This window comes from Tursiops truncatus, chromosome 10 (assembly GCF_011762595.2).
Source record: "Tursiops truncatus isolate mTurTru1 chromosome 10, mTurTru1.mat.Y, whole genome shotgun sequence".
NCBI classification, from domain to species: Eukaryota; Metazoa; Chordata; class Mammalia; order Artiodactyla; family Delphinidae; genus Tursiops; species Tursiops truncatus.
The window spans coordinates 71,436,365-71,458,492 of NC_047043.1; the positions used below are offsets into that span (position 1 = coordinate 71,436,365).

The window sequence follows — 22,128 nt, forward strand, 5'->3', positions numbered from 1 at the left end:
AATGAAGCCACCACTGATTCTAAATGAGTAAGACTCACTCCCACTGTCTTTTCTTGAAATTTTCGTTTAGATTTTGCAAAATCTTTCCTTCTTCGGACTAATGACTCCTCATCTACCTTAAAGTTTTGAGTGGAAGCAGTTCCCCTTTCTTCATATTAGAAATTGTTCGACCACTCTCTGGAAGCAACGTGATGTTAAACTTTATGAAGTCACGTTCATTCCGGGGTTGAATCTGAGTTAGGAGCCCTGGGGTACAAGACAGGCCCAGTGAGAAGAAAGGTTGTTTGAAATGGAATACAGGGACTAAGAAAGAGTGTTCCTCCGGGCAGGATAACACAGTGAAGACTTCAGCAAGGGGAGGATAGACCTTGTTTTAGATGCACAAATCCCAAGGCTTGTGGGAATTTAGTTGCTCACACCTAAGGCGGCCGTGGGGGACTGTGCTGCCCACAGCTAAGATGGATGCTAATAACCTCTCCTTTGGATGGGGTTGTTCGCCTTGCTCAGTGGTATTTTCAACGACGACTATAGTGAATAAAATTTAGTAAAAGTAGGCGCCTTCTACCAAGACGCTAAAGTAGGAATTTGGCAAGTTATGTTTAGAAAACCTTCAACAGGTCAAATTTTTTTCCTGCCCTTAACCAAAATGGTACAGGTTGTCCCACGGTGCTGAAGCGTCTAACCCTTAACTAAGATGGCGTTCGGAGGCTTGTTAAAAATTAGCTTGCCCTCTTTTTCTGCCCTTGTCCATCATGGCTTCCGAGGCATCGATCACGTGACTTCCGGACTACGGCGCGGGAGAGAGGGTAGGAGGGCCCTTGAAGGGTGCGCGTTCCCGTGGCGGTGCACCGGGTAGGTTTCAGTCAGAGTCACTATGGCGGCTGGCGCTGGCAAGGTAAGCTGAGGCGGCGGCGGCAAGGGAAGCTGGACCCGTCGTGGCGTCCGGGCGCCCAATCCCCGCAGCCCGTCCGCAGAGAGGTCGGCCGAGGTCGTGGCCAGTCGCGGGGGCTGGCTCGGGTGGGTTGAGAGGGGCGAAGGCTGAGGCGGGCGGGCACCGGCGGCTGACGGCCGTTTGTTTTCATGTTTGCCCCACCAGATCGGAAAGTTTTCTGCCTCGTCGGGCACAGCCTGAGGGTGTCCCACCGGCCGCGAGTGGTGGAGGCTGCGGCGGACCCAGCCCGGGGCCTCCAGGCCTCTCCCCCAACCTCCGGGCCGGCCTCCCTCCCCCACCTCCTCGTCAGCCCGGAGCTTCGGCTGCCTCCCCTGAGATGCGACCCTCGCGGGGGCGACCCTAAAAGGAGGCGGCCGGTGTGCTGAGCAGCAGCCAGGAGCCCAGGTGTTCAGGGACCAACTTCCTGCGGGTCGAGACCCCGGAGCCTCCCCCGGGTCGCGCCTCGCTCGGTCCGCACCCTCCTGCGGAGCCGGATCCCCGCCCTGGTCGCGGGGACGCCCGCCAGGTGCCCCGGAGTCCCGCCTCGGCCGCTGCCCGCGCCCCCGCCGGTCCCCGTTCCTCGTGCCAAGGACCTCAGCCACCGCCGCCTCGGCCCACGGCGGTCCGGGGACCCCGTGCCACCTCCCGGCCGGCCTCCGCGCAGCAGGGGCAATGCAGACTGTCCCGCTGGCCGTCTAGACCCCTTAGCCGCCCCCATCGCCTCTCGTCCCTCCACTCCCGAGGCCCTCGAGGACGGGCGGTGGCTGCCCAGAGGTGCTCAGCTACACCACCTTTCTTCCGCCCGAAAGGACCTTTCTGGCCGCACCGACCCTTTCTTCATGCTGCAGTGCTGCAACATTTCCGCCACCGAGGGGGGAAAGCGGCCGCGATCCCAAACAAAACACAAGAATTGGTGTGTGACTCATCTGGTTGTATACCTCCAGTCCTCAAACTGTCTTCCAGGAGTTTTCTTGGCCGAAGCTGTCCAATGTTTGAGCCTTTTCTTCCCAGGGAAGAAGATGGACTGAAAGCTGCCGGTTGGGGACTTTTTGTGATCAGGGCCCTGCTGGGTTTTAAAGGAGGTGATGGGGCTTGCGCTGGCTTGTCTTCCCACCCCAGTGAAGAGTTTTTGATGTTCACTGGTTATGCTTAGACAATGTGCAGTTTGCTTTAATTTAAAATTTGGGGGGGGATAGGGGTATAGGCTTGTGAAGGGCAGTCCGGATCCGGTGGAACTCCTCTTTGTCCCTGGTAGGAGAGACACCCCAAGTCTGTCCTCGATGCCGTCAGCCTTGGCCATCTTCACTTGTCGCCCGAACTCACACCCGTTTCAGGAGCGTCATGTCTACCTGGACGAGCCTATTAAAATCGGCCGCTCGGTGGCCCGCTGTCGACCAGCACAGAATAATGCTACCTTTGATTGCAAAGTGCTGTCAAGGAACCATGCTCTCGTCTGGTTTGATCACAAGACGGGCAAGGTAATGTCACTACGTTGTCTAACAATTGTTGCTTTTCGTTTCCCTTTGCCCCTTCTGCATAATGAATGTGGGATCCCAGGGCTTGCACCCAGAGGAGACTTTCAGCAAGGCCATGAAACCAACTTTTTGTGTGTCTGGTTCTAGTGGAAATTTGATTGAGGTGGTTGAATGGAAAACAGAGAAGGTATTGTTAATTAAATGCCTCGAGAGGGCGATGGCATCTTGATAACGTGGTCATTCCCGGTGAAATCCCAAACCCTAATTCATTTTAGAAAACTAGATAGCGAAACTTGGCTTCTTGCTTTCAGTCTTTTTAGAAAGGTGAATTTGCAGTACAGTGCTTGATGAAGCAAGCAGCAGTTCCCAAAGCAATGCAGGGAATCTGCGGCCGGTATTACTCTGGGGCTCAAATGACTCAGTGGTGAGATATAGTTAACACAGTAGCTTTTAGTTGAGTTCAGATCAGGGCTTTTCTAGCAAGGACAGTGTTTGTGTAAATTTATTTTGGAAGATTTGATACATATTTACCTAGGAAGGGATAATTTGCAGTTACCAAAGCCAATTTAATTAAGCATGAACCACTAACTTGACGATTTCAGAGTTTTGTTTGCAGGTTGGGTGAACGTATACCAATTGCTTTTGAAAATGACTTTTTGATGTTCCCTTCAGCACTTAATAAAAACAATGCATACTTACAGAGGTGATATTTAAAAATCAGTGTTAAAAATTAATTTATTTTCTGAAATTATATCCAGCTCTATCAGTTATTGCATTACCTGGATGTGATAGCTTGAATTTAGCGCTCTTCATTATAAGTGACTGACTATTTTAGCATTTTTATGTTGGCATCCTAATTAACTATACATGTGGTTGCTTATATTTTAAGAATACAAGAAAAAAATTGAGTAAGACCCTTTCAATTTTTAAAACTATCTCTGTGTGAGGAGAATATACTAAAGAGCTCATGTTTGTGCTTAAACCTCAAGTTTTAGTTAAGCTACTGAATTAGTTCCAACTTAGAGTAAGTTATGTAAGACTAATAAGAATATCTCCGGTTTCACCTCCTGACTTTTTGGTCCCTCTTTCTGAGTTAAATGATTAAGTCTTTTTTAAAAGAAGAATTTAAGTCTTTTAGAAAAGTACTGTTTTGAAATGAAAGAAACCTGAGCCTCAAAAGGAAGAGAGAAAGCGTTACTTCTGAATTAAGGAATTATTATATAAATCATTTTTCAAAGAAAGGAGGAAAAGATTGCCCAAGTGCTGTGTGCTTGTGTAATATCTATATCCTACTCTGTATGTAGGATAAAAACTAAAAAGTATGTTAATTTTTCTGTATAACACCAGATGCTCATTTATTTACCTGTGGAACAGATCCTTTTTTCTCCCTGGAAAGTAAAGTTTGGGTGCCTGAAAGACCTCATAGGTTACCTATAGTAATTTAAAGAACTCATCTTTCCGGCAGTCAAATTCAAACATAGATAGTTGCCTTAATCAGCTTTTACATTTTTGTCCTTTTATGTCCCTGGGCAACAGTTAAGGTGAAACTTAATCAGGTAATACGTTTCTTAAAGTACATTGCAAATGTACCTTCTTTGATTTATTTTGAGATGACTAAGGATAGATCAATGGTGAGTGTTTATTGTATAAATTGAAATATGTTGAAATTTTGAATGAAATTTGTTATTAGAAAACCTTATCTTTAAAGGATATGCAGCTTATTTCTACCATTTGAACTTTTTTTTCTTTCCAAAACATACTCAGGATGTGAGGCCTTTACTTTAGGGGTAGATATAGCTATTGATTATTTTACCACCTACCACTTAGTCTATTTAAAACAACCTGTCAGATATTGCCATGTGATCAAATTGTTTTAAGAATTAACTATTTAAAGTTTAGGTTTGAACAGACAGTAGGTTGTTGTTTTTTTTTTAATCTTTTAATTTGTTCTCAGCAGGAGAAATAAGGAAAAGTACACCTACTCAGCTTTTCCTGAAGCATAAGTCCCTCTTCTATTATTTTTAAAAAAAATTTTTCTATCTATTATTTTTGGCTGCGTTGGGTCTTCCTTGCTGCACGTTGGATTTCTCTAGTTGCGGTGAGCGGGGGCTACTTTTCGTTGCAGCGTGCAGGCTTCTCACTGTGGTGGCTTCTCCTGTTAGGGAATGCGGGCTCCAGGCGCGCAGGCTTCAGTAGTTGTGGCACGAGGGCTCAGTAGTTGTGACTCATGGGCTCTAGAGCGCAGGCTTAGTAGTTGTGGCACTCGGGCCTAGTGGCTCCGGGCATGTGGGATCTTCCCCGACCAGGGCTTGAACCCTTGTCCCCTGCATTGGCAGGCGGATTCCTAACCACTGTGCCACCAGGGAAGCCCCAGACAGTAGGTTTTGATTGAGCATCTGTTATGTGCCAGATAGCGTGAGGTACACAGTTACAAAGAAAACCCACAATTAGACCAAATATCATTTATTGTTTTCTCTGTAATAAATTTCCAGTATGAGGATTTGTTACAATTTTATCCCTAGGATAAAAGTCCCTAGGGCCTAATATATTTTCCCAGCAAATTTCTTCCTACAACACTAGAATCCCCTCCTTCTTTAAGCATTGTCTCAGGCAAGTTCTTTTTGTTTGTTTGTTTTTTTCCTCAAACATCTTTAAACTTCAGTTTTCTCTTCTGGGGATAATAATAGTACCTACTGTTGTTTCCAGCATTGAGATAATCATGTAAATCACTTAGCACCCTGTTCCTGGCCCTTAATAAGGGCTCAGTCCTTAGAGAAGAGGGTGTTTGGGGGTCAGGGGGAAAGGGAACCATCTAGGCAGGTCTTTGCAATTTGCTGTAGTGCTGTGGAATCTCAGGAAGGTAATGAGACATTTTTTTCTTTCATGTGATGGCATAGGTGGAAGTAATTTTTAAAATTGAAACGTGAAGAACTTTGCCCCAAATTGGCACCTTACCTGGGAAGTGGAAAATTGGGGTAATATGCCCTTTGGTTGACTTTCAATTTGTGAGTGTTGCATTCTGCATTCATCATTATGGGAGAACCATTAAAAGCTGGAAGAAATTATAAACACTTAAAACTTTCTGATTATTCAAGTAATACATGTTTATTGTAGGAAATTTACGGAGTGTAGGCAGATGGAAATCTATGTGACATTTTTTAATGCTAAGTTCATGGAATGTGTTATGGTACTTAAAACCTGCATGCTGGAGGGCGACAGGTTTGCCAGAGAGTGGAATTTAATAAGCTTCCCCAAATCATCTACTCAGGGATGTAGCAGTTGGATATTGCCCTGCCTGGTTTCTGGCCCTGTGTATCATCCTTCACTCCTTTTTGGAGGTCAGACTCTTCAAATTAGATGGCAGATTATAGGATGGTCATTAACCCTTCTATTGACTCAAGGTACCACTGAACAAGCAAATCTACCCATATGGTGGTTACATAGAAGAGATAGTAAGCGGACTGCCTCCTTCTGATTTGGATGGCCCTATTTGATTTGAGGCTTTGTGGACCAGCGATAGTCTAGTGGTCGACACAGTAGTTTATTTCCAGTCTCACTGTAGTTTACCTAGTAGTAAGTAGTAGTAGTAGTTGTCTACTTCCAGGTTCACTTTTTTACTTAAATTCAGCACATATTTTTGGGCACCTGTTCTATCATGATCTGTTTCAGTGGAGAGCATAGTGGTGGGGTGGGGGCATGGGGGAAAATGAAGAGAATTGGTAAGAAATTGTTACTCCTTTTTAGGGGCTTATATTTGGATAGAGAGGGTGACGAAACACCTTGAGAACAGTTGATTTGAGATAAGACAGTATTATATAAGTTCAAATGGCTAGAGAGTGATGGTGTTTGAATTAGACTTCAAAACAGGAGTGGACAGGTACAGGTTAAGAAAGCGTGCTTTTATGGGTTGTGTTTGTGTGTGAGGGGATGAGGGTGGAATAAAACAGACAAAAGCAAGTTATTTTGAATGATTTGGGCATCTTCCAAACACTGAAGAAACTGATTTTGTTGATAGAAGGTCTTGGATAGTAGCTATGGGTGAACATTCGTTGTGTGTGGTGTTTTCATGTTTCTGCCTTGTTTTTGGAATTAGTTTTCAGACCTTGGAGGAGAGGGTCTCTGCCTTATGTGTCTGTTTCCTATTATTTCTTGTTAAGTAGATGTTGAGTAACTGAAGCTGAGTAGATACCCTGGTGCCAGGTTGTGGAATGCCTTTGTTGCCAAACTAAGGGCATGGACCCATGGGTTATGGAAGGCCCAGGAGAGTTCTATGCCGAGCATTGACATACCAAAACCATTATTTAAGAGTGATAAAACGTCCATGTGTAGAGAGGCCTGGAGCAAGTAAAAACGGGTAACTGTTAGCTTAACTAAACTTATTGTGTACATTGTACCATGCCCTGTTCTAAATGCTTTACGTGTTAACTTATTTAATACTTAAATATCTAAGATAGGTGCTTATTTTTCCCATATTAACATATGAGGAAATTAAGGCACAGAGTGATTAGATTAGGTTAACTTGCCCAAGTTCATATAGCTAATAAATGGTAGAGGTGGGATTTGAACTGAGGTTTTCTGACTCTTGAATCCAAGCTCTTAACTGCTTTGCTATTCCAAGGCTTTGTAAAAGTTTAGATATGATGTCATGTTGTAGGGGCGTGGGCCAGGTTAATAGTAGGAAAGAAAACGACTAAATGCCAGAAAATGAAAAAAGACAAATGTGTTAACTTGTCTGTTAGGACTTCAGCAAAGAGAGAAGGTCTGTATGGACTGGAGATTTTAGGAAAGGTTTCATGGATAGATGGTTTCATGGACGAGATGCAATTTGAGCTAGACCTTAGGACTTTTTGAATAGGGCAGAATGTAGATAGAGTCAGTCGGAAAGGAGTTTTGGGTGGGAAGAATTGCTCAAGTAAAGGCATAGAAGCAGGAATGATGTGGCACGTTTCAAGGACGTTGCAAGAAAGTCATTGCAAAGGAGAAATCTGCAGAATTTGACAACCAGGATTGTTTCTTCCTTCTTCCTTCCATATGACTGCAAAGATCCTGGCCTCAGCTTCTGGGGAGAGTGGCAGATCATACATTCATTGATTTTGTCTGTATTATGTTTCAACAGATATCTGTTTTTTTTGTTTGTTTGTTATTGTTTTTTTTACAGAAGTTACAAAGGTCATTAAGAGCTAGTTTTTGTGAGAAAGACATGTATTTGACATGTTATATTTAATGTGCATTAATGTAAATGTGTTCAGAAGGCCTGGTTATGTATCCACAGCACATCATCATTTCCTTCTCTGTTACTTTTAGCAGTAGTGGAAAGTTAATGAAATATTTTGTCTATTATTTCAAGTTGTTAAAAATATGGTTGGTGTATACACTTAAAACATTTTTGTTCTACTTAGTTATTTGACTTTACTCCTTGGCTTAAATTTATTCTTTACCTTCTCAGGCTCCTGTTTGGTTTTCTCAAGTGGTATTTATGTTAGAGCTTAGTATCTATTCTCTTTTATAAATAGGGAGGAGGGTGTCTGTCATTTAGAGTTTTAAGTGAAAAGATTGTGAGATTGGTTCTTAATGTATATCAGTTACTTGAATCCAGAAAAATCGTGGCATTTGTTAGCTGCAGAAATGTTCTAAGGACTCTTTCCTGCCCATGCTTCTCTCACTACCACTACCAGTAGATGAACAGTTTATACGCCTGCTCAAAATCTAGGTTGTTTGCCCCTTTAATTTTTTTTTTTGCCCCATTAGTTTTTAACATGATATACAAAACCTTCAAAATCGTCTCTCATTCCTTTTTTTTTCCAGCTTCATTTTCTATTACTGTTTTTTTCCTTTGCCCCAGGCTCTGTGCAGTAGCTATGTGACAGTGCTCATTGTTCCTAGAAAAAGTGCCGTTTTTGCTGTTTTGACTTCCAGAATGACTTTTCCCCTTCATCCCAGTTCCAATGTGACACCTTCCCTGACTCCCACTGAGGAATTAATTGCTTCTTCCTCTATACTCCCATAGAACTTTGTATATAATTTCGTTATGAGACACAGACAACAAAATAATTATGACGCAAATGCACTATTGCTCTGCCAGATGTGAGCTCTTGAGAACAAGGGAATAGGCACTACATAAATGCTTGAATGAGTGAAATGTGAACAATGGAGCAGTTTCTGTTTCTGCAGACCCTGAGGAGGGTCAAAGAGCAGAAGGTCATTCGAGTTAATTCTCAGTTTGACATCATGGACTCAATTTCCAATACATGGTGTTTGTATAAATCATTACTTATTGAGAATTTGCAGTGTGCAAGACACTTTGCCGAGTGTTTGGTATCTTAGATAATCTTGTGATTGGTGATATTATGAATTTTGAGCCATTACATATATATCCATTCTCATGCAAAATAATACTTTTAAGGGTTTGATGATATTCAGAATGCTTTCTTATTTCACTTGATCTGTATAACACTTAGGAGGTAGGTAGAGCGACTGCAGACTGGCTCCATTTTATGAAAAAAGAGTTCGCTGTTTAGAGGTTATTTGCACAAGGTCATCTCTTAGTAACTGTGGAGAGTTGGAACCAGAATCTAGATTGTTTCCCTCTGAGATAAAAGCCAACTGCTAGACATTTATTCTGAACTATCTTATTATGGAATGAACAATTATTGTAATGAAAATCTGTCTTTTGCTCTCTTGAAGGGTAATCTAAGCTATTATTTTCTGGAAGTATAACTAAAAAGCTTGTCATATGACAGACTTTCAAAGACTGAGAGAATCTGAGTTAATTATTTCTCTGAGTCAGCTAGCACTTTTTAAACATACCCCTACTACTCCTAGCAATAAATATATTTTTTCTTAAGTTTGCATTCATGCAACTGATTTGGATTTGAGTGTTTATGCAAATGAATGAAACAGCCTTGGAAAAACTTGTGTGGCGTGTAAATTTTTAATTCTTTAAAGAGAATAGCTGACAGGTGTAAAGAAAAGAAGTAAAGTTTATGTAGGCACTTGAAAACATGGAAGCCTTTGGTGATTCTGCTGTATTCTTTGTCAAATATGTAATTTGGGTTAGATTTTAATTTAAAGACATAGGAAACTTTGTTTTCTTATTTATTTGCATTAAGGTTTTATCAATACTTTCAGGCTTATGATTTTATCTACATTTATAACTACTGACTTATTCTAGCTGAGTCAAGTAGAAATGAATTTCCAATATGGACCTTCAAGCTATTCTTCCTTTTTTTATTTTTTGCTTACAAAAATAATGGATACATTCTCATAAAAATTGAAGCAATAAGGACGTATGTGGAGTATATATATGTCCTCCTTCACATAGGTACCTCTTATCCTCTTCCCTTCCTCTAAAAGTAACTTTTGTTATTAGTTTGGTATGTAATTTTCAGAGCTTTTTCTGTGCATCTGTCTACTTGGGTATGTAGATAAGTAAGGTTTTTTTGTTGTTGTTACTTTTTTTCATAAGCAATTGGATCATAGTTTTAAATGTACTTTTTAGCTGATGATATCAAGTGAATTATGCTCAGCTTATCTGAAATGTGTTAATATGCTCTAGGTTATGACCAGCATCCAGACTGCTGTAAAATTAATATCATTTTATTGAGCACTTACCAGGTGGTACACTGAGTTTTATATGCATTATCTCATTTAATCCTCACAAGAGACTTTTGAATTTGTTAGTATTATTATCCTCAGGATGAGAAAGCTGAGCTTCAGGAAGGTGAAGGAATTTGTTCAGGGTAACGCAGAGAGTGGTGAAGTCAGGATTTGAACCCCAGTCATCTGATTGCAGAATGCATGCTCTCGATCGCTCTGTTGCTTGCTACCCCTGCACCTCCGCACAATTAGTCATTGTTAATCTCATCACCAACCAGTTAGTGAGCAATAGATCAAAAGAAAAAAAAATATTGAGATAACCTTATTGTCTATTAACTCATAGATATTTTGGTAGTAAATCTGTGTAGAGTTTCAATTGAAGATCAGTTCCTCAAACAATATTTATTTATTACTTAAAATTTTACAATTTGAAAAAAAACCCTCTACATGTAAAGATATTAGAGTATCACTGTTCAGATACTATAATATACTAAAAAAGATACTCTTTCATTGGATAATTTTTTAGTATGCTTTATTTTTATTGAGGTATAGTTGATTTACAAAATATAAGTTTCAGGTGTACAACATAGTGGTTCACAATTTTTCAAGATTATACTCCATTTAAAGTTATTATAAAATATTGGCTATATTCCCTGTGCTGTACAGTTTATCCTTATAGCTTATGTATTTTATTCATAGTAGTTTGTACTTCTTAATCCCCTACCCCCATCTTTTCCCTCTCCACACTGGTAACCACTAGTTTCTTCTCTATATCTGTGAGTCTGTTTCTGTTTGTTATTTTCATTGGTTTATTTTTTAAATTCCACATATAAGTGATAATATACAGTATTTGTCTTTCTCTTTCTGACTTATTTCACTAAGCATAATACCCTCCAGGTCCATTCATGTTGTTGCAGATGGAAAAATGTCATTCTTTTTTATGGCTTAGTAGTATTCTGTTGAACATATATAGCACACCTTCTTCATCCATTCATCTGTTGATGGACACTTATTTTGCTTCCATGTCTTGGCTGTTGTAAACAATGCTGCTATGAACATTGGGGTGCATGTATCTTTTTGAATTAGTGTTTTTGGGTTTTTTTGTTTTTTGTTTTTGGCTATACACCCAGGAGTGGAATTGCTGGATCATATGGTAGTTCTCTTTTCAGTTTTTTGAAGACTCTTCATACTGTTTTCCACAGTGGCTACACCAATTTACAGTCCCACCAACAGTGTACGAGAGTTCCCTTCTTTCCACATCCTTCATTGGATAATTTCTAAGTATAGTATGTTTGGAGGTTGTATTTTAAATTATATATGTGACCTCCCCCATAAGTAAATCTAATTTAGAAAAAAATGAATATATTTGGTTTTTTAACTTTAAATATAGAAATATTAACTGTATTATTAGATGCCAGTTATGTTTCCTTCCACTTCAGAAGTTCAGGGATAGAAGATAAGATCATGCTGTATGTTACTAGTATAGCAATGGTAGTTATGCTTGTAGAATAAACAAAATTTGTAGCTCTGAATTTTTTGGAAAATTTTGCGTAGTAAAAAGGAATGATACAGAGTTATCATACAAGCCAGCAATTCTACTCCTTTGTATATACCCAAGAGAAATCAAAACATGTCCACACAAAAACTTGTACAAATGTTCACTGTAAAAAAGAAAAAAACAACCCAATGTCCTTCCACTGATGAGTGGGTAAGTAAAATGTGGTATACTATATAAAGGAATATTATTTGGTAATTAAAAGGAATGAAATATTGATACATACTACAACATGGATGAACCTTGAAAACACTATGTTCAGTGAAAGGCCACATATTATTTAATTCTGTTTATATGAAATGTGTAGGATAGGCAAATCCATAGAGAGAAAGTAGATTAGTGGTTTCCAGGAGCAGGAGGTAACAGGGAGTGTGATGGTTAATTTTATATGTCAACTTGGTGAGGCCATGGTGTGCAGTTTTTGGTTAAATACCAGTCTAGATGTTGCTGTGAAGGTATTTTAAAAATGTGATTAACGTTTAAATCAGTAGGCTTTGAATAAAGCAGATTACCCTCCAGAATGTGAGTCTTATCCAATTAGTTGAAGGCCTTAAGAGAAAAGACTGAGGTTCCCCCAAAGAAGGAATTCTGCCTTCAGAGAGTCATCTTACTCAAGACTGCAACAGGGCTTCTTCCCTTCTCTAGCCGGCTGGCCTGCCCTGCAAATTTCAGTTGACAGCCCCCAGAATGTTATGTGAGCTAATTAAAATAAATGTCTTTCTCTCTGTATATATATACATCCTACTGGCTCTGTTTCTCTGGAGAACCCTGAATAATGTAATACATGGAGTGACTGCTGAATGGGTACAGGTTTCTCTTTGGGATGACCAAAATGTTATAAAAATGATTGTGGCATTTAAAAAATTTTTTTAAAATTGTGGTGATGGTTGCTCTGAATTGTACACTTTAGATTGGTGAATTGTATGGTGTGTGAATTATATCTCAAAATACTCTTATAAAAAAAGAGGACTGGGCTTTCCTGGTGGCGCAGTGGTTGAGAGTCCGCCTGCCAATGCAGGGGACACGGGTTCGTGCCCCGGTCCGGGAAGATCCCACATGCCACGGAGCGGCTGGGCCCGTGAGCCATGGCCGCTGGGCCTGCGCGTCCGGAGCCTGTGCTCTGCAGCGGGAGAGGCCACAGCAGTGAGAGACCTGGGTACCGCAAAAAAAAAAGAGGACTGTTAGATGAAATAATAGGTTAGTGAAAGCAGGTTAGTGTGGAGGAAGTGGAAGAATGTAGAGTTCAGTGTGGATAGTCTAGCAGAGCAGCTTTTGAAGTACTGTGTGGCTTAATTTCTGTCACTAGTTTCTTAGTGTGAATGTCTTACTCTTGGTTAGACTTTTGTTTTATTGAATTTAGTAGATGGTGTTTCGAAATTTAACTACATTTGTTGAAACAAAAGTCTAACCAAGAGTAAGATATGAATACTGAAGAGGTAGAGACAAAATTTTGGTATTATTGAGAAGCTCTAGTGCCAAAGTCTTAATGTGGGAGTTGAGAAATGGTTGGAAAGATGCAATTTATAAGTCCCAGTCTGAACCTGGGAATCTTAAGATATTAATTTTTCTCACCAGTGCATCTTTTGCATATGCAGGCCTATAGAGCATGGTAAAATATTGTTAGAATGAATGATGTTGTCTTGACTAGAAGGAAGTAGTCGTTTAAATTATAGTTGAACTTAAACTGGGACCATTCCTAGTCCTTAACAAGTATCTGAGTGTCTCATGTGTGCAGTGTAGTGCCCAGCAGATAGTACTGAAATATATAGTTACAATACAAATAAGTCCAACAATAGAAGTATCTACGAATCATTGTTTCCAAGGAGCTAAGGGAGTGATGTATTCCTTCCCTAGGATTGGGGGCAGCAAATATGGAAGGAATGAAGAGGGCTTCATAGACAAAGTTGTTTTTAAGCTACTGTATGAAGAGTGAGGGTTTACTCTCTGTATAAAACAGAGCAGGGCATTCCAGCCCCAGGGAATAGTGTGTGTTTAAGGCAGAAAAGCCTAAAGAGAATGATGTATTCTGGGAAATGCAAACCCAGAAGTTAGCAGAATTGAGGAGGGGAAAATAGAGCTGCTATCAAATCTTTGGGGTCATTGAACACTGCTGGTAGAAGTTTTAGGGTTGGACTACCTGAGTTGGAATCCTGGCTCCATTGCTTGCCAGGTGTGTGACCTTGAGGAGTCTCTGTGCCTCAGTTTTCCTCATCTAAAAATGAGGCTAATAGTGAGATTCACCTCATAGGATTGTTGTAGAGATCATGGGAATTCTTGTAAAGCAGTAAGCAGAATGTTTGGCACAGAATGAGTACAAACAGTCCCTGATTTACAGTAGTTCAATTTAGGATTTTTCGACTTCATGATGGTATGAAAGTGATAATACATTCAGTAGAAACAGTACTTAAGATTTTGATCTTTTCCTGCAAAATGTGGTATGATACTCCCTTGTGGTGCCGGGCAGCGACAGCAAGCCACGGCTCCCAGTCAGCTCTACAATCCCAAGGGTAAACAGCCAGTACACTTACAACCATCTGTGCCCATACAACCATTCTGTTTTTCATTTTTAGTATAATACTCAATAAATTACATGAGATATTCAACACTTTATTATAAAATAGGCTTTGTGTTAGATGGTTTTTCCCAACTGTAGGCTAATATAAGTGTCTGAGCATGTTTAAGGTAGGCTAGACTAAGCTATGATGTTTGGTAGGTTAGGTGAATGAAATGCATTTTCAACTTACTTACAATGGGTTTATTGGGACATAACACCATCGTAAGTCTAGGAAGATCTGTGTTCAGTAGCTTGTGGCTATTTTAATTTTTCTTTATATTTTTAGTTGGTGTGTTTGCACGGTAAGACCTGTATGCTTATTTTTTTTAATTGTTTAAAAGGTTTTCTTCTTCGAATATCTGCCTTTCGAGTCTCCTTAACTAAGTTATTTGATACCTTGAAACTTCTTTGAATGTGTTAAAGAAATAGTGTGATACAGTAAAAAAGAAATTTGGTCTTTGTCCCAGGTTCCTGGCTCACAACGCCTAAAACTCATGGAATCTCCTGAGTGATAAGTGTGTCTCTTATATGCTAATAAGATGACTGGTGGCTGGGAGCCCCTGGATAGCTTCAGGATGGTACTGGTCACCAGAAAGACTAAGTGATTAGAGGGTTGGAACTTTGGGGCCCGCTTACCAATCTCTGGGAAGAGGAGGGGTAGCAGGATGAAGATTGAGTTATATAAAAACTCTTGAACAGTGAGATTCAGGGAGCTTTTGGTTTGGTGATCACATCGAGGTGCTGGGAGGGTGGCTCACTGGAGAAGACATGGAAGCTCCTAGCCCTTTTCCTCATATCTTGCCCTTTGCAATTCTTTCATTTGACCATTCCTAAATTGTATCCGTGTTGCAAGTATCGGTGACAACCTGGGACTTTTGACTGGCAGTAGAAGTGGGGGCAGTCTTGTGGGACTGAGCCCTTAATCTTTGGGATCTGACATTAACTCCAGGTAGATAGTGTCAGTTGAATTGAATTTTAGGACACTCGGCTTGTCTCAGAAAATTGGAGGAGTAGTGTTAGAAAAGACAGCCACACATTTGGTATCAGAAGTGTTGTGAGTAAAAGCAGTTCAAATAGTCTTCTGATTAATATCCATTATCCAGTACTGCCAAGTTTGTATGCTTTCCCTGTTAAAAGGAATAAAAATCATTAGCATACTTGGCTTACCTTACTTGAAGATACGGAGTTAAAGGAGTTGAGTAAGTTATATGATGAGAATGTAGTTAATCAATCAGGAAACATGTAAGAGTGTATATGCTATATTAGGCAACATGAGGCATAATGAAAGTATTAAGATATCACTTCAGTCTTTGAGGAGCTTATAGTTTAATTGGGAAGCCAGACCTAGCCTCATAAACAACTAGAGAAGAATTAAGTTCTAAATGGAATTAAGAGCTCTATGTGATTAAGGTGGAGAAGGCTTGAATTGGACCCTGAAGATTTAGGATAGAAGATAACAGGTGTCCTTGGTGTATAAAGGTCTGCATGAAAAGGCGTAAAGCCAGAGGGATAATCCGGAGGCAGCTGTGTGTTGAGGAGCTCTACTACTGGATTGAGCGGATAGTTTAGGTTAAATGACAGAGGTGAACTTGTCAGGTTCCATTACAGGAAGGCTGTGGAGGTGGGGCAATAGGGCAGAAATCTTTAGGAAACCAAGGTCCAAGCCCTGGGGTTAAGAATCTTGGATTTGTAGTTTAGGGGAAAGCCGTGCCTCCCCTTAACCCAGCCAAATAACCCTACTGACTAAAATGGTATGTTCTGTAGTGGGTTATGAAACACCCATCTGCTTTAATAAGCTGACTTTATAATAAAGTGATTGGAAAGTGGTGAGGATTTGATTCATAGTAAGTAGACAAAATTCGAAGTTTCCAAAGTATGATTTCTTATTTTCAAGATGGTTTCTCTCTTGGCATGTTAAAAGATTGCATTTGTGTGCCTCATTTTAAGGTAGACTTTTTTTGTCCGTCACTTTAAGTTCTGGAATAAACTTATTTAAATACCATTTCAGGGGGCTTCCCTGGTGGCGCAGTGGTTAAGAATCCACCTGCCAATGCAGGGGACACAGGTTCGAGCCCTGGTCCGGGAAGATCCCACATGCTGCGGAGCAACTAAGCCCCTGTGCCACATCTACTGAGCCTGTGCTCTAGAGCCCACAAGCCACAACTACTGAGCCTGCGTGCCCAAACTACTGAAGCGCATGCACCCTAGAGCCCGCACACCGCAACTGCTGAGCCCATGCGCCACAACTACTGAAGCTCATGCACTCTAGGGCCCATGTGCAACAACTACTGAGCCCATGAACTGCAACTACTGAAACCTGTGCGCCTAGAGCCTGTGCTCTGCAACAAGAGAAAGCACCTCAATGAGAAGCCTGTGCACCGCAACGAAGAGTAGCCCCTGGTCGCTTCAACTAGAGAAAGTCCACTTGCAGCAGTGAAGACCCAGTGCAGCCAAAAAAAGAAAGAAATTTTACTTCCCTGGTTGTCCAGTGGTGAAGAATCTGCCTTCCAACACAGGGAATGTGGGTTCTATCCTTGGTCGGGGAACTAAGATCCCACGTGCCACAGGGCAACTAAGCCTGTGCGCCACTACTACTGAGCTTGCGCGCCTCAACAAGAGAGCCCGTGTGCCACAAACTACAGAGCCCACACGCTGTGGACCCTATGTTCCACAACTAAAGAAATGCCTGCTAGAGAAGCCCATGCGCCGCAACTAGGAGAAGCCTGCTAGAGAGAAGTCCATGTACCACAACTAGAGAGAAGCCTGCATGCCACAACGAGAGAGAAGCCTGCACGCTGCAACGAAAGGTCCCATATGACTCAACAAACATCCTGCTTGCTGCAACTAAGACCCCTCACAGCCAAAAAAAAAAATTTGTCTTTTTTTTTTTTTAAGTCTCTTGTTAGAGAATATAGACTATCTTTATGCGCTTGGCGTACGGAAGGATACCATAAATAATTCACAAAAAGAACACATTGAAGTAAAATATTGATAAATTCAAATACATTAAAATTAATTTTGTTCGTTAAAATAGAATGAAAAAAATGAAGAAAAACAACTAACAGAAGATAGTTATGGTACATACACTTGTAAAATATTGGTATCCAGAATATAGAAAGAACTTGTCCAAATTAATAAGGAATACAACCCAACAGAAACAATGGTCAAAAGAGACAAATAAGAATTTCACAGAAGAGGAAGAAAGAATGGATAATAAGATCAGCATAACTAGGGAACTGTAAACGGAAACCTCGAGATACCATTTATACTCATTTTATTTTATTTTTATAAATTTATTTATTTTTGGCTGTGTTGGGTCTTTGTTGCTGTGTGCAGGCTTTCTCTACTTGTGGCTAACAGGGGCTACTCTTTGTTGCGGTGCACGGGCTTCTCATTGTGGTGACTTCTCTTGTTGCGGAGTATGGGCTCCAGGCACATGGGCTTCAGTAGTTATGGCATGTGGGCTCTAGAGCACAGGCTCAGTAGTTGTGGCACACGGGCTTAGTTGCTCCGTGGCAGGTGAGATCTTCCTGGACCAGGGATCGAATGCATGTCCTTTGCATTGGCAGGTGGATTCTTAACCACTGCGCCACCAGGAAGTCCCTATACTCATTTTAAAAGTTGGACAGTATTGGGACTTCCCTGGTGGTCCAGTGGCTAAGAATCTGCACTCCCGATGCAGGAGGTCTGGGCTTGATCCCTGGTCAGGGAACTAGATCCCACGTGCTGCAACTAAAGATCCTGCATGCCGCAACTAAAGATCCTGCATGCTGCAAAGAAGATCCCGTGTGCCGCAGCTAAGACCCAGCACAGCCAAATAAATACATATTTAAAAAAAGATAACATCAAGTGTGGGTGACACTGTAGAGCACTGGGAACTCTCGTACTCTATTGTTGATATGATCAGTTACATTGAGTTTTGAATGTTAAACCAACTTTGCATTACTGGGATAGAATCCACTTCATTGTACTGTATTATCCTTTTATACATTGCTGGTTGATTGGCTTATATTTTGTTCAGGCTTTTTGCTTCTTTCTTGATGAAAGATTAGTCTTAAATGCTTGTTAGAGTTCACCAGTGAAGTCATCTGGATCTGTTTGTATCTTTTTGTGTGTGTGTGTGTGGAATGTTTTAAACTATAAGCTTAATTTCTCTGTTAGCTGTATGGCTTTTCAGGTCTATTTCTTCTCGCATTGACTTTGGTAGTTTTTGTCTTTCAAGAAATTTCTCTGTTTCATCTTATTTGTTGGATTTATTGGCATAAAATTATAACATTACCTTATTATCCTTTTAATATCTATAGAATCAGTAGTGATGTTACTTACCTCTCTTGTTCCCAATACTGATAATTTGTATCTTTTCTCTTTTTTTCTTTATCTTTTTGGCTAGAGAGTTATCAACTTTACTGATCTTCTTAAAGAATCAGTTATTTTAAATAGATTTTTCTTTATTATTTTTTTCTGTTATCTGTTCCATGGATTTCTGTCCTTTATTATATCCATTTTTCTGCCTTCTTCGGGTTTAATTTCCTCTTCTGTTTTTTAGTTTCTTAAATTGGAGGCTTAGATCATTGATTTAATGCTGCTTCTTTCCTAATGAAGCATGTGATGCTATAATATAACCATTTTGGTAAACAATTTGACATTGTTATAATGTTAAACTTGTATATACCTACTGACCCAGCAGTTCTTCACCTAGATATATACTCTAGAAAAACTTTTTTACAAATCTGTATCAGGAGACATGTTCAAGCATGTTAGTAGTAGCATTTTTCATAATAGCAAAAACTGGAAATAATCCAGATGTCTATTGACAGAAATATGTAGATACTTCTTTTAATTTACACCATAGAATACTGTACAGGAATGAACATGAATGAACAATAGCTGTATGTATCAATGTAGATGAATCTCAGAAATTTTGAATGAAAAAAGCAAGTTGCAAAGGCATACTTAGACTCTGTAGCCAGTTAGTATAAAATTTAAAAATCACAATTCTCATCCATATATCCATTTTACTACATATATAGTAATAGAGTGGTAAACATATTTCCTTGTGAGGGTGGCAGAGAGTGAATACAAGAATAGCTAAATTTTACGTAGTATATGCTGGAAAGTGTTAAATACTTTACGAATATATACTTATTTAATTCTCATAATTAAATGAGTACCTGCTGTGAAGCAGGCACTATTATTATTATCATTTATTAGTATAGGAGCTTATAAATAAGAGTGCAGAAAACTTTAACTTCCCCAAATCATAATGCTAATAAGTGGTAAACCTTATAATCAAACTCAGGCAGTCTGCCTCTAGAATCTGTACTCTTAACCCTTAAGCATACAGCTTGCCTCATGGGAAGGGTAGGGAGGGGGTTCTCAAGATAGGTGTTAGGTACATGAATACTTCTTTTATTATTTTTTAGTTGTTATTCATATGTTTGTGTTTATTTTTATATGTACGAACTACTTAATTAAAATTTTGAAAGAAAAATAACAAAGATCAATGGAATGTGAAATGGAATATAAGAAACATAAGCCCCCAAACTGTGTCCCAAATGGAAGTGTACGAAGTCAACACTTTTAATTTTCTCTAACATATTTCCTAGATACTAATAGATCATGAAATATTAAAAAATCACAAGTGTGTTGGCTTAGTGGTGATTCATCAGGCTTATACACTTTTTATTTGTTCACTTCTCTATAGATGTTCCATACTTTAATAAATTCTTTATAATAAAAATATCAGATAAGATTTTTTAAATTCCAAAGATTTTTTATTGCAGCAACATTACATATTTGTCTTTGTTGAGATGATCACAAGGGCATTATAAGATGAGTTATAAAGTAAGGCTGACTTTTTGAGATTCTGCTTCATTGTAAAGTCTGTAAAAAGAATGAGGAATCTGTCTTTGTACTGATACGGAGAATTCTCCACGATATGTATTGTCAGGTAACAAAACAACATGATAGATGAGGCACAGAACAATGTATATAGTAATCTAGCTTTTATGCAAAGGAGGGAAAATAAGAATCTATATTTGTTGTTTATTTGCTTATGCATAAAGAGATCTGGAAGGATACAAGGGAATTAGTAACTGTGGTTACCTGAGAGTGGGTTCGGGGATGAAAACTGAGTTGATCTGAGATAAGGTGGCAGGAAGACTTTTCAGCGTATGTACCTTTTTAGTTCTTTTGGAACTGTGCAACTATACCACCTATTCTAAATAAATCAACATCAATTTATTCATTTAAAAAGAAAATATGTTTACTATGGCTCTTTTAGGTAGATTCAGATTTATGTCCTTTTATTTATTTGTTGGCTATAGGATACTTCCATTTCCAGGAGATTTGGTTTTATAATCTCTTGAAATAGTAGAAATTTTGGGAACACTATACCATTAATTAATAAGGGTTTAAGTTCAAAGAGGACTTTTTCAATTAGATTCTCAAAGTCTTTCCAGAATCTCCCCTTTTCCAGTGTTAGTTCTTTGATTATCTTCTGTCTCTTTTGGATGTGGTACATTTATAGGCAGAACTTTCCTTTTAATGAGGAGGCTTTTAAAAATAATACCTTATATTTAAACAGTTTTATAATTTATAAGCTGCTTTGGTACTGTGACTTTGAGCTTTCTGACATCATTTAACTTAAAAACTAGGAAAAGTTAGGGCTTCCCTGGTGGTGCAGTGGTTGAGAGTCCGTCTGCCGATGCAGGGGACACGGGTTCGTGTCCCGGTCCGGGAAGATCCCACATGCCGCGGAGCAGCTGGGCCTGTGAGCCATGGCCGCCTAGCCTGCGCGTCCGGAGCCTGTGCTCTGCGACGGGAGAGGCCACAACAGTGAGAGGCCCGCGTACCGCAAAAAAAAAAAAAAAAAAAGGAAAAGTTAGTGTTTAGATGGCCAAAGTGTTCCTTTTTTCCTTTTTTTTAATTAAAAAATTTATTTATCTGTTTACTTATTTATTTATTTATTTTTGGCTGCGTTGGGTCTTCGTTGTTATGCGCAGGCTTTCTCTAGTTGCAACAAGCGGGGCTACTGTTCATTGCGGTGCACAGGCTTCTTGTTGTGAAGCACGGGCTCTAGGCACACGGGCTTCAGTAGTTGTGGCACGCAGGCTCAATAGTTGTGGCTCATGGGCATAGTTCCTCTGCAGCATGTGGGATCTTCCCAGACTAGGGCTCGAACCCGTGTCCCCTGCTTTGGCAGGCGGATTCTTAACTACTGTGCCACCAGGGAAGTTCCTGTTATGTTAGTTTCCATTGTACAGAAAAGTGATTCAGTTGTGCATATATGCATTCTTTTCCATTATGGTTTATCGCAGGGTATTGAAATAGCTCCCTTTGCTAAACAGTAGGACCTTGTTGTTTATCCATTCTATATATAATAGTTTGTATCTACTAACCCCAAACTCACAATCCACCAGCTCCCCCTCGGCAACCACAAGGCTGTTCTCTATGTCTGTGAGTCTGTTTCTGTTTGTAGATAGGTTCATTTGTGTCATGTTTTAGATTCCTCATATAAGTGGTATCATGTGGTATTGGACATAACCTTTTCTTAATGACCTAATTTACTAATACCATTAGAGGTTATACGTTTTTTATCCCAGTGCTAAGTGACTTTTTAGATTAGCAGTTTTAAAATTACTGAATTATGCATTTTTATGTGTTGGTTCATCTGAGTTGTTATTTGTCAGTTTTCTAGGTCAGCCATTCCTATAGGAACTGTTTAGAAACAATAACTAAACATTTGTAAATATGAACCGATAAGGAAGCATGTGAACTTTACAGTGCATCAGCTTGGACATCTGCTCCCACACGTCTTTCCTTTCTGGTTATCAAGTGAATATGTTGTAAGTAAAATGGTATTATTGAAATCTTTGATAAATATATTGGCAAAACCTTTAGAATAATGTTAAGATATTTTACCTAAGATCAGGTAAAATAGATGGTCATCAGATCTCCTCAACTTTTCTTTACAGTATAAGGTATTTTGATTTCTTCAGCTTTTTTTTTAAACAAT

General features: G+C 39.7%; 1 protein-coding gene across 34 annotated transcripts in view; it reads left to right on the forward strand.

The window, feature by feature from the left end:
* The first annotated feature begins 1,618 nt into the window (after window positions 1-1,618).
* Window positions 1,619-22,128, forward strand: part of SLMAP (sarcolemma associated protein) — a 150,125-nt gene continuing 129,615 nt past the window's right edge. For 33 of the 34 annotated variants that reach the window (XR_004528585.2, XM_033865165.2, XM_033865163.2 and 30 more), the window contains exon 1: window positions 1,619-2,409. Coding sequence is in view for 32 of the 34 variants with exons in the window: in XM_033865165.2 (XP_033721056.1) it covers window positions 2,212-2,409 (198 nt within the window). In the remaining 2 variants the exon portion in view is untranslated. The remainder of the gene's footprint in view (window positions 2,410-22,128) is intronic. The other variant, XM_033865184.2, reaches the window with a different exon arrangement.